We start from the raw sequence: 12,515 nt of genomic DNA, 5'->3' as shown, positions 1-12,515 counted from the left end.
AGGGTAAACAGAAGCTAACATTCAGGGGAGTTCCAGAAAAGCATCCTTCTCCCCTTCTAGCTCCTGAAATTACGTGGCTTGACCCACTTTCACCAAGTTGTTTACTGACGCTCGGCCCACGATGATAGGCAGGTGTGTAGACAATCCCCTCTGACCCCATCTTGAAACAGAAAAATCAGCCGGGCATGGTGGCACTTACCTGTGATCCTAGTACTTGGGAAGGTGAGACAGGAGGATCACAGGTTCAAAGCCGGCCTCAGCAATTTAGCAGGATCCCCAACAACTTAATAAGACTTTTTTTTTTTTTTTTTTTTTTTTTTTGCGGGTCTGGGGATGGAACCCAGGGGCATTCAACATCTGAGCTACACTCCCTGCCCTATTTTTTTTTATTCTTTATTTTTGAAACAGAGTCTGACTAAGTTGCGGAGGACCTCACTAAGTAGCTGAGGCTGTCCGTGAACCGCAATCCTCCTGTCTCAGCCTCCCAAATGCTGGGATTACAAGTGGGTGCCACCATGCCCAGCTAATAAGACCTTTTTTCAAAAAAAAATATAAAGGACTGGAAAAATAGCTCAGAGATAGTATACCCCTGGGTTCAATCCCCTGTACAAAAATAAAATGAATAAAAATAATGACTCACCAGCATGTGACACTTTTTTTGGAAACAGGGTCTCACTGAGTTGCTGAGAGCCTCACTAAGTAGCCGAGGCTGGCCTCCAACCTGTGTGATCCTCCTGTTTCAGCCTCCCAACTGCTGGGATTATAAGTGTGCGCCACCATGCCCAGCCACCTGTCTATCTTTACAGCCAGGACAGGTTGGTCTCAAGGCTGAAGGCTGGTGGTGGGTCTTGTGCTAGCCCAGGTACCGTAATCTCCAAGCCTGTTTGAATGGGGAGCCGGGGTAAGATGGAAATCTGGCCCCTGGGTTGCTGGTTCACACAGCCTGACCGAGCAGAAACTACATTTCACAAAGACATGGCTGAACAGCACTTCGAAGCCTTTCTTTCTAACCAAGCCCTTCCTCATTAAGACTCTGACCCATGTGAAAAAAAACAAAAAACCGAAGCTGGGTGTGGTGGCACGTGCCTGTGATCCCAGGACTTGGGAGGCTGAAAAGGGAGGATCATGGGTTCAATACCAGCCTCAGCAATTTAATGAGACCCTCAACAACCTACTGAGATCTCATTTCAAAATAAAAAATAAAAAGGGGTAAGGGTGTGGCTCAGAGGTCGAATACCCAAAAAAAAGAAAGAAGAGCTGAGCTCAAAAATGTCCCTGGGTGGGGCGCGGGGGGTAGAATCTTAGAACACAATAGCCAAGAAGGAGGGGCTGAACTCAGGGTGGCAACGGCTGGCTGTGGAGGTTCACCTAGCCCGGACACAGCCTCGAAGGGTCACACCCCCAGCCCAAACTCCGCTTCCAACCCAGGCCTACGATCTGCCAGCCTCCTAAGTCCCCGGACCTGGCAGAGCCCTGGCCTTAACAAGCTGCCGGCCGGAGAGCAGAGAGGCCCCTCTGGCTTCCCCCGGGCTGCTGAATAAGAACAAAACACGATTTGTTCCGGAAGGAAGTCGTGGCCACAAAAGCCTCCTATCTGGGCAGAGTCCTCTGCAGCCAGGGCCCGGTGCCCAGCCCCTCAGCGCCACCGCTGCTCCAGCCTCCCTCGGAGCCCGGCCTCTGCTCTGCCGCTAATGCCTGGCCAGGCCGAGGGGCTAGGGCAGACTGGCAGACCAGCGCAGGAGAATGGGCACTGCCATGGGGGGGACAAGACAGGCACCATCGAAACGCAGCCACTAAGGCTCAGAGCGGGATGTGCGTTGAACAGACACCAGACGGTGTAACGTGATTACAGTTATTTTGTTTGTGGTACTGGGGATTGAACACAGGGGCATTCTACCTCCCCAGCCTTTGATTGATTGATTGATTGATTGATTTAGAAATAGGGTCTCATTAAATTGCTGAAAGTCACGCTAAGTTTCTGAGGCTGCTCTCAAACCTGCCAACCTCCTGTCTCGGCCTCCCAAGCATTGGGGTTACAGGTGTATGTATACCACTAGACCCAGCTTTTTTTTTCCCCTGAGATACTGGGGATGGAACCCAGGGACGTTCTACGTCCGAGCTACACCCCCAACCCTATTTTTTATTCTTTTTTTTTTTTTTTAAGAAAGGCAGATTGCCACGTGCGGCGCCTCATTTGGGTGTGTCTGGAGTCTTGGAAGCTTGAGTACCCTACGTTCTCCTACAAATGGACCCTGAGAGCTTGTTTGGAGGTTCTAGCAGAGGAGCGCAGCTACTCCTATGCCCTTGACCTCAGACCGGTCCTCCTCTATTCGGAGAAGGTCGTCCTCTTCGACGGAGCGCGCAGCTTCAGGAGGGACGCACATGGATCAGTGAGGAAGGAAGGGGACGCCGCCTAGCCAGCCAGATCAGTCGAATCAACCCTGGCGACCAATGGGGTGACAGATGTCGCAGCCAGATCTCCCTCACATCCTATTCTTTATTCTTGAAATAGGATCTCACTGAGTTGCAAAGGGCCTCACTAAGTAGCCGAGGCTGTCCAGGAGCCATGACCCTCCTGTTTCAGCCTCCAGAATGCTGGGATTACAAGTGTATGCAACCCCACCTGGCTCCAGTTTTCTTTTTTTCTAATATTTATTTAATAATGTGACTTTTTGTTTATTTTCAGTACTGGAGATTGAACCCAGGGGCATTCTACCTCCGAGCTATACCCCCAGCCCTGTTTTTTATTCTTTATTTTGAAACAGGGTCTCACTAAATTACAGAGGGTCTCACTAAGTAGCTGAGGCTGCCCATGAACCGCGATCCTCCTTTCTCAGCCTCCCAAGTAGTATTAAGCATGTGCCACCGTGCCCAGCTTACAATATGGCTTGAACAACTACAAAAAGCCTTCCACCCTGACCTCCAAATTTAAGCTACTGGGTTAAAAAACAAATAGCCCTCTGTTGCCTTCTCCAGATTCAAAACACACTCTGGAATTTTATCCTCGCTATAAATATACATTTTTATTTGATTTTCCTAATGTCTAAGGGCAAACCGCTGGGTCACTGGGAGAATTGATTCCATGGCCTCTCTGGCAGTGGGACACCAAAATTAAACAACACCCTGGGGGACAGGATGTCATTGGCATTCCTGCCCCAAAGTCTGCTCGGACCAGAAACGAATCGCGTAAAGTAAGAAAGTCAAGCACGTGCAGATGGGCACGCAAAAGAACTTAAGCTCGATTTTTGGGAGTTTTCCCTACTTTATTAAGCACTGGAGACATTGATGGGGGTAATTGGTAGTCTAACTGCAGGGTGAATGAGCGGCGGGCAGAGCCCAGGGTTCTGGTCTGAGCTCAGCCAACCGTTAACCGTGACCTTGGCAAGTGTCTTTGTACAGCTCAGGGCCTGCAGCCTTTAAGCGCTGTCAATAAGCTTTGCTTGTACCAGCGATTCCTGTTCAATCAGAATGTAATCCCCTGTCTGTTCGGGTGATCATGGTCAAACTGAGTTCAAAACATGTAAGTCAGTGCAGGTCTCCAGCAGGGGAGCCCCCCTCCTCTAGAGACAGAGCATTAACAAAGTCCAGGATAATAGGCTCTACTACCCCTGAGATCACGGGAAAAGATTCTCAAGGTTCCCCCTGGAGAAATCTTGCCCCAAAAAGCCAAGAAAAATAAACCATGAAAAGTAGCCATTGAAATGAAACAAGGGGATTGTGATTTTAAAATGGAAAGCAAGGGGCGGGCGTGGTGGCACACGCTTGTAATCCCAGCACTCGGGAGGCTGAGACAGGAGGATCGTGGTTCACGGCCAGCCTCAGCTTCTACTTAGCGAGGCCCTTTGCAACTCAGTGAGACCCGGTTTCAAAATAAAGAATAAAAATAGGGCTGGGGGTGTAGGTCGGAGGTAGAGAGCCCCTGGGTTCCATCCCCAGTACTGGGGGGGGGGGGGGGAACAAGTTAGTGTAACACAAATCCTGCTTCAGAAATATCCTCGGTACCTAGCCCACTGGATGACCCCCATTACCCTCCCAGGGCCGCCCCCACTGCCCGCACCAGCCCTGGTCAGGCAGGCAGGGCAGAGGTGCTGTGTGGTCCCACCCACCACGAGAATGGGGGCACCAAGGACGGTGCGCACGTCAGCATCGCCCACGTTGTGATGTGGGCTGCAGTGCACCAATAAAAACTTAAAATGGGCCGGACGGCTATTGTGTGTATAGATACCCATGGATACATAGAGAAAAACACCATACAGATCACAAACAATTAGGAGTGGGTCTGTAAGATGTGATCTGTTCTTCACACACACACACACTTATTTGTAGTAGGGACTGAACCCGTACACATTCTAACCCTGAGCTACAGCCCCACCCTATTTTAATTTTTTTTTTTTTTTTTTTGGTGGTGCTGGGGTTCCTGGAAACCCTTCTACCTCCAGGCTACACTGCCAGGCCTATTTTTTATATTTTTATTTGGAAACAGGGTCTCAAGTCAGCGAGGCTGGCTTTGAACCTGCGTGATGCTCCTGTCTCCGCCTCCCAAGAACGGAGATTACAAACATGCGCCACCACGCCTGGCCCCACCCTATTTTAATTTTGAAACAGGATCTCACTAGGTTGATGAGAGTCTTACTACATATTTTATTTTATTTGAAACAGGGTCTCGCTAAATTGCTGCTTTGCTAAGATGCTGAGGCTGGCCTTGAACTTGTGATCCTTAAGTACTGGAATTACAAGCCACCATGCCCAACTCTCCCAGCCCAATTTTTTTTTGTGTGTGTGTGGTACTGGGGGTGGAACCCAGGGGCTTTCTACCTCCAGGCTACACTCTCAGATCTATTTTATATTTTATTTGAAAACAGGGTCTCACTAAGTTGCTGAGAGCCTCACTAAGTAGCTGAGGCTGGCTTCGAACCTGTGTGATCCTCCTGTCTCAGCCTCCCAAGCGCAGGGATTACAAGCGTGCGCCACCACACCCAGCCTTCCAGCCCAATTTTAAAGTTTCCTTTTATATTTTGGAACCTGTTGAGCATTGGAAAAACATCACAGTTAATGGTATAATCACAAAATAATTAAAGCTACTTCTTTAAAGCCAGATGTGGTATTACATGCTTATAATCCAGCTACTTGGGAGGCTGAGACAGGAGGATAGCAAGTTTGAGGACAGCCTCAACAACTTAGTGAGGCCCTTAACAACTTAGTGAAACCCTATTTCAAAATAAAAAACTAGGACTGGAGGTATAGCTCAGGAGTACAATGGAATTCTACTGTCAACAGGATAAAGTTCAAACTAGCATTTAAAGTCCTCCACCCATGACCTGATTACTTTTCCAACATTGTCTCCTCCTGCATCTCCGGCCCACACCCTAAACTGCAAACACAGCAGGCACTCTATGCCCTGACTCCAGCCCGCGCAGCCCCTCTTCCAGCCATGACCATCGGGTCCTCCGCCTGCCTCCTGAGGCTGTCCAGGGACCCTCGGGGCACCCACATCCCCTCGTGGGGTCAGACAGCGCTCTTCCTTGCACGCTTTGCTCTGCTCACCAGAGCGCTAAGCTCCTCCAGCCTTCCCAGAGGACCGGGCTGGCTCTGCCTTGCGCCCGGAGGTCCCCGGAAAAGAGCCTGACGCCGGCGCCCCGGCTTTACAGGGTGACGCTTGAGCTGGGTTTAAAGAGGGGCGCTGTTTAGACAGAAACTGTAACTGAGCACATCGTCCTACGCTGAGAACGCAAGGACTTCTTCCAAAATCATCGCCTTTCACCGTTATCACCCTAGTGTTGATTGCTTAATACTAGAGGGTATACTGGTCCCGAAACTTGCCCTTTATTTATATTTATTTATTGTGGTGCTGGGGGGTTGAACCCAGGGGTATTCTACACCTCCTTTTTTTTTTTTTTTTTTTTGCGGGTCTGGGGATGGAACTCAGGGGCATTTTAGCTCTGAGCTACACCCCCTGTCCTATTTTTTATTCTTTATTTTGAAACCGGGTCTCACTGAGTTGCAGAGGGCCTCACTAAGTAGCTGAGGCTGTCCGCGAACTGTGATCCTCCAGGTCTCAGCCTCCCGAATGCTGGGAGTACAAGCGTGCCCACCAAGCCCGGCTTTCTACACCTCGTGTGTGTGTGTGTGTGTGTGTGTGTGTGTGTGTGTGTGTGTGTAGTGTTAAGGATTGAATCCAGAGGACTTCAACCCCCGCCCTACACCACCAGCTCTATTTCATTATTTTTATTTTAAAGGTGTTTTTTGTTTTGTTTTGTTTTTGTTTTTTGTCTTTTTGGAACCGGGGATTGAACCTAGAGCGCCACACCCGCAAAGCAGCTGCTTTTCCACTGAGCTACATCCCAGCCCCTCATTACTTTTATTTTAAAACAAGACTCTCACTAAATTACTGAGAGCCTCACTAAATTGTGGACACTGGCTTCGAACCTGCGATCTTCCTGTCTCAGCTTCCCAGATATTGAAATTACAAGCATGCCTGGCTACAGTTTTATTTTGAAACAGGGTCTTGCTAAATTGTCACGTGCTGGCACTGACCCTGCAATCTGCCAGTCTCGAGCTCCCAACTGCAGGACTTTAGGCCTGTGTCGCTCTGCTCCCCCAGCAGAAGTCCTCTAAATAAGAGAAATCCCTTCTTATTTTGCATTTACATTCATAAGCAAAAAGCATGGAATATTTACAACTAAAAATGAACTATGCTAGCTGGGCAAGTGGCCCAAGCTTGTAATCTCAGTACTTGGGGGGCTGAGACAGGAGGACCGCAGGTGCAGGTTCCTGGCCAGCCTCAGCAACTTGTGAGGCCCTCTGTAACTGAGGCCCTGTTACAAAATAAAGAATAAAGTAGGGCTGGGGGGTGTATCTCGGAGATAGAATGTCATTGGTTCAATCCATGGCACCAAGAAAAGACACTACCACTAAGCTGTGCCTTTAGACCCTAAATCATGTCTTTTTTTTTAAAATAGGGTTCCAGCTCTTTTTTTTTTATTTTTTATTTTGAAATAGGGTCTAAGTTGCAGAGAGCCTCACTAAGTAGCTGAGGCTGGCTGCGAGCCTGGGATCCTCCTGTCTCAGCCTCCCAAGTCCTGGGATCACAAATGTGGGCCACCATGCCCGGCTTTAAATCGTGTCTTTTTTGAAGAACAGTTATTATAACTGGGGGGAAATGCTCACAGTGTAATATTAAAAGAGGGAATTTTAAATCTCATGGATTCTGGAGACAGGGCTAGAGAGCAGAACACCGTCCCTGGGGCCGGGGGTTGGAGAAAGAGGGACCCTGTATGTTTTACTAGGCTCTCTCTCTATTCAGTATGGCTATACTACTAATAATAATTTGAGTGACTGCTGTAAATCAAACATGTTCTTAGCTTATATTTTTTCAGGGGTTCCATTGTTTTTGTTTTGTTTTGTTTTTTGTCTTTTTGGAACCAGGGATCGATCCCAGAGGACTGCACCTGCAAAGCAGGCACTTTGCCTCTGAGCTACATCCCGGCCCCCCAACGTGTTCTAAGTATCTATTTCTCACCTAATATCCACAGCAAAGTGACCTAAGGACTATCTCCACTCCTCCTCCTTTGCAAATGTGGAAACTGAGACGGGGAGGCGGAGCGACTTGCTGCGAGTACAGCCAGGATGCTGTCGGGATTCTGCCTCTGGACGCTTGTCCTTGCTAAGTGCGACAGCTGGCTGCCCCTCGCTACACATTAGTTGGATACTTACAGTCCTGAGCTGGTGAGTTGAGAAACTCACCCCACCTTTGCCCCACGGCTCCCTCCTCCGGGAAAGCTCTCCTCCGTTTAGTCTTATCCCAACCACCCAATTCAAGATTGTAAGCTGTGCCAGGTGTGGGGGTGCATGCCTATAATCCTAGTACTGGGGAGGCTGAGAAAGAAGGATCGCAGGTTCAAGGCCAGCCTCAGCAACTTAGCGAGGCCCTCTGAAACCTAAGTGAGGCTTAAAAATTTAAAAATAATAATATAGGGCTGGGGATATAGCACAGAGGCAGAATGTCCCTGGGTTCAACACCCAAGATCACAAAGATTGCAGCCCATGCCTCTTGTTTTACCAGGCTGTGTTTTTTCCCCATCTTATCTTCCATAAGGTATAGCTTTCAGATTCACCATTCTGTTCCCTCCCAATCAATGAGCTCCACTAAGTCAGGGTTTTCCTATCTCTGCTGACATGTTTACATGCCTGAAGAGACCTTGAACTAACTAGGTGCTCAGTAAATATCTCTGGAATAAAGGTGGGCGTGGTGGCGCACGCTTGTAATCCCAGTACTTGGGAAGCTGAGACAGGAGGATCCCGGTTCTCATACAGCCTCAGCTACTGAGTGAGACCCTGTTTCAAAATAAAGAATTAAGAATCGGGCTGGGGGTGTAATTCAGAGGTAGAATGCGCCTGGGTTCGATCCCCAGCAACACACACACACACACACACACACACACACACACACATCTGTGGAATAAATTAAGTTTATTTACTTGCTTTTTGTTTGTTCTGGTGGTGGTACTGGGGATGGAAGCCGGGGCATTCAGTCAAGCTACACCCCAGCTCTATTTTATCCGTATTTTTATTTTGAAGCAGGGTCTCCCTAGGTTGCTGTCTCACTGCTTGCTGAGTCTGTCCTGGAACCTGTGATCCTCCGGTCTCAGCCTCCCGAGTACTGGGATTACAGGTGTGCGCCCCACCGCGGCAGAAGTGACGTTTCTCTGTTTGGTGCTGGGAATCGGCAGCAGGGCCTCACACAGACACCGCCTGCACTCTGCCCCAGATGAAGTTTTAACAGCACCCAGGAGTGGGGTGTGGCTCGGTGTCAGGGTTGGCGCAGGCCGGAGGCCCTGGTCCAATCCCAGCCCCACAACAGTGACTCAACTTTGCTTTCATAAAGAAGAAACCTGTACACTCAGGTAGGTGGGGGACACCTCAAAATGCTAATGGTGATCTCAGGCGATTTTTTTTTCATCTTGTTTGGTGGATTTATTCCCAAAATTCTATGTAAAAAAAAAAAAAAGTGTCATCAGCCGGGCGTGTGTGCATGCCTGTAATCCCAGTACTTGGGGAGGCTGAGACAGGAGGATCGCAGGTTCGGGGCCAGCCCCAGCAACTTGTGGGGCCTCTGCAGCTTAGTGAGACCCTGTTTCAAAATAAAGAATAAAATGAGGCTGAAGGTGACGCTCGGAGGTAGAATACCCCTGGGTTAAATCCCCAGTCAAAGGAAGGATTGCTTGCTTTTTAAAATGTCTGTTCTAAACCTCTAGCAACCAACGCACAGCGCCACACAGGCAATCGTGTTTTGATGTAGATTGCATAAAGCCGTTTTCCTGTATGCAATGCAATCTAAAATCGGGGAGGTATGGATGGTCGTTCCACCAAGAGGGGGGACCGCTTTCCTCTTGTGGCGCTGAAATATTCCTTAAGGGAGAAGCACCCCCTGCCTCCCCTCCACGCCACCGCCCTGGGGAGCACGCCCACCTAGCAACGCGAGCGAGCCGCGGCGCCTTTAAATCGGGCTTGGGGTGGGGGCGCGGGGGGATTTCCGCCGGGCGGCGGTGGCTGTCACCTGCGCGGCCCGGCCGGGATGGAGGCCGGCGCCCCTCGCGCGGAACCCCACGGCCCACACCTGCGGGCCCCGCGGCGCGGCCCCCCGCGCCCCTCGCCCGGCGACTCCGCGGGGCGGCTGCGCGGCCGGGACGCGGGCGGCGGGGGCCGAGCCTCGCGGTGAGGGCGCCCGCCATGGCGCTGGCCGCCGCCGCCGCCGCCGCCGCGGCCGGGGTGAGCCAGGCGGCCGTGCTGGGCTTCCTGCGGGAGCGCGGCGGCCAGGTGCGCAGCGCCGAGCTGCTGCGCCGCTTCCAGCCGCTGCTGGAGGCCGGGGACCCGCGCGGCCGCGCCGCCCGCCGCCGCCGCTTCCAGCGCTTCGTCAGCGACGTGGCGGTGGTGGAGGAGCTGGACGGCGTCAAGTTCGTGGTGCTGCGGGAGCCCCCCGCGCCCCCGGCACCTGCGCCCGGGGATGCGTCGGAGGATGCGCCCGAGGATGCGCCCGGGGATGCGCCCGGGGATGCTCTCGAGGATGCGCCCGGGGATGCGCCCAGGGATGCGCCCGAGGATGCTCTCGAGGATGCGCCCGGGGATGTGTCGGAGGATGCGCCCGAGGATGCTCCCCAGGATGCGCCCCAGGATGCGCCCGGGGATCCTCCCGGGGATGCGCCCCAGGATGCGCCATCCCAGCCCGTGCGCGCCCCCGGGGCCCCGGCCCCGCCGCCCCGGGACCCCGCCGCCCAGCTCGCCCCGCCCCGGGAGGCGCCGGCGGAGGCGGCCCGGGCCCCGCGGGGCTCCGCCGCCCCCAAGCCCTGCATGCTGCCGGTGCGCTGCGCCCCCGGCCCCGCCGCGCTGCGGCTCCGCGCCGAGGAGCAGGGCCTGCGCCGCCAGCTGTCGGAGGAGCCGAGCCCCCGCGGCTCCCCGCGGCTCGTGCGGAGGCTGTCGGTGGAGGAGGCCGGCCTGGGCCTCCACGCCGGCCCCGGGCGCTCGCCGCACCTGCGGCGCCTGTCGCGCGCCGGGCCGCGCCTGCTGAGCCCCGACGTGGAGGAGGCGCCGCCCGCGCCGCCGCCGGCCGCCGTGCCGCTGGAGCCCGCCGAGCACGAGTGGCTGGTGCGCACGGCCGGCGGCCGCTGGACGCCCCAGCTGCACGGGCTGCTGCTGCGCGACGGCGGCCTGGCCGCCAAGCGCGACTTCATGTCGGGCTTCACCGCGCTGCACTGGGCGGCCAAGAGCGGCGACCGCGAGATGGCGCTGCAGCTGGTGGAGCTGGCGCGGCGCGGGGGCGCCCCGGTGGACGTGAACGCGCGCTCGCACGGGGGCTACACGCCGCTGCACCTGGCCGCCCTGCACGGCCACGAGGACGCCGCCGTGCTGCTGGTGGTGCGCCTGGGCGCCCAGGTGCACGTCCGCGACCACAGCGGCCGGCGCGCCTACCAGTACCTGCGGCCCGGCGCCTCCTGCGCCCTGCGCCGCCTGCTCGGGGACCCGAGCCTGCGCGAGCCGCCGGAGCCCGAGGCCTCGGGTGCTGCGAGCGGTAGCCTGGTGGCCCGCCACCCCGTGCAGGTGGCCGCCACCATCCTGGGCTCCACCACCAGCGCGTTTCTGGGCGTCCTGGCCGACGACCTGATGCTCCAGGACCTGGCCCGCGGCCTGAGGAAGTCCAGCTCGTTCAGCAAGTTCCTGGGCGCCTCGCCCATGGCTCCGCGCAAGAAGACCAGGGTCCGTGGTGGCCTGCCGGCCTTCCCGGAAATCCCCCGCCGATCCACGTCGGGGCCTTTAGCTGGCCTCGTGCCCAGCCTGCCCCCCACCACCTGAAAGGCCCGGGGCTTTGGCTGGCTGCGCTCACGGGGCCTGCCTTGCAGAGTCTAAGCCGGCCCAGGCCGGGCGACACCTGCGGCCCGACCAGCTTTGTCCACTGCGCCGCCGGGTCACCCGGTTGGACCTGCACCTCCAGCTTCTGTCCGACGCCCGATCTCTCTCCAGAGATGTGACTGGGGATCGCTGAGAGGCTCCTGGGGAGAAACGCGCTGTTGGGCCTGAATTCTGGGAGAGACTTGCCGGTTAGGGTCAGAGGTTAAGGGGCTGCAGCTGGTCTGAGCCCTGAATGCGATCACCAGAAGCCTCCGCATCCGCGGTCTCCCAGGCCAGACCGCAGCGAGGGCCTCTTTAAATGTGTGAGGGACGGCGGGTTATTTGTCAGCTTTAAGATATGTAGTGGTTTTGCAATCTGATGCTTTTATTCTGTTTTTAAATTGAAATGAGGTAAAGCAACTTTCCTAATAACCTTTTGAAACTATATATTTTCCATTTTTAGGCAGATTGCTCATTTTCAACCTTTTGCTAAATATTTTGGAATTCTGTTTAAAAGAGAAAGAGAGTTTATCAAGATCTAAAGGAAATTAATCCCAACGAAGACAACTCTTAAAAGTTTATCTACCTCGTCTTATACAATCAAGACTCTAGAGTCTTGAGCGCAGAGTGGGACCCACATGGATGGAACTGGTTTCAAGGAGACTGAATGTTAAGTATTAGGAAGCAAGCCCATCTTAGTAGTGAAAGTGATTGAAGAGGGAGAGAAGAGACATTTTGGCAAGTACTTTTCAGCTGCTGTGAAATGCAAATGTGTGTTTGGCACCAATGGATGGCTGTTGGATTTCGCATGAACACTGGTTTTTTAGCATTGTGATTTCTTTCTGAATTGTACCTTTGCACCATGTTCCTGCATCTGTGGCTTCCAGTGAATGGGTGACTAGTCAAAGAAAAATCAAGTTATATAGCATTACATCAGAAAAACAACTTATTAAGTAGTCATTGATGCCATTAAAAAGGAACGCTTATCCAGGTGTGGTAGCACACAGTTATAATCCCAGCACTCGGGAGGCTGAGACAGGAGGATCACAATTTGCGGCCAGCCTCAGCTACTTAGTGAGGCCCTCTGCAACTCAGTGGGGAAAAACCAAAAACTCTTAGGTAAAAGTTCTGAA

At 53.4% G+C, this 12,515-nt stretch overlaps 1 protein-coding gene across 1 annotated transcript; it reads left to right on the top strand.

Moving 5' to 3' along the window:
- Nucleotides 1-9,729: 9,729 nt before the first annotated feature.
- SOWAHA (sosondowah ankyrin repeat domain family member A) lies at nucleotides 9,730-11,346 on the top strand (the record flags this gene model as incomplete). The annotated part of the gene is made up of 1 exon (XM_080699357.1): nucleotides 9,730-11,346. The coding sequence occupies one exon, from the start codon at nucleotides 9,730-9,732 to the stop codon at nucleotides 11,344-11,346; it is 1,617 nt and encodes a 538-aa protein (XP_080555483.1).
- Between the last annotated feature and the right edge of the window lie 1,169 nt (nucleotides 11,347-12,515).

The sequence above is a fragment of the Muscardinus avellanarius genome (genome assembly GCF_963383645.1).
Source record: "Muscardinus avellanarius genome assembly, chromosome: 7".
In the NCBI taxonomy this organism is placed as follows: Eukaryota; Metazoa; Chordata; class Mammalia; order Rodentia; family Gliridae; genus Muscardinus; species Muscardinus avellanarius.
The sequence above is the reverse complement of the archived record's forward strand: the minus strand, read 5'-3'. Positions and strand labels throughout refer to the sequence as shown.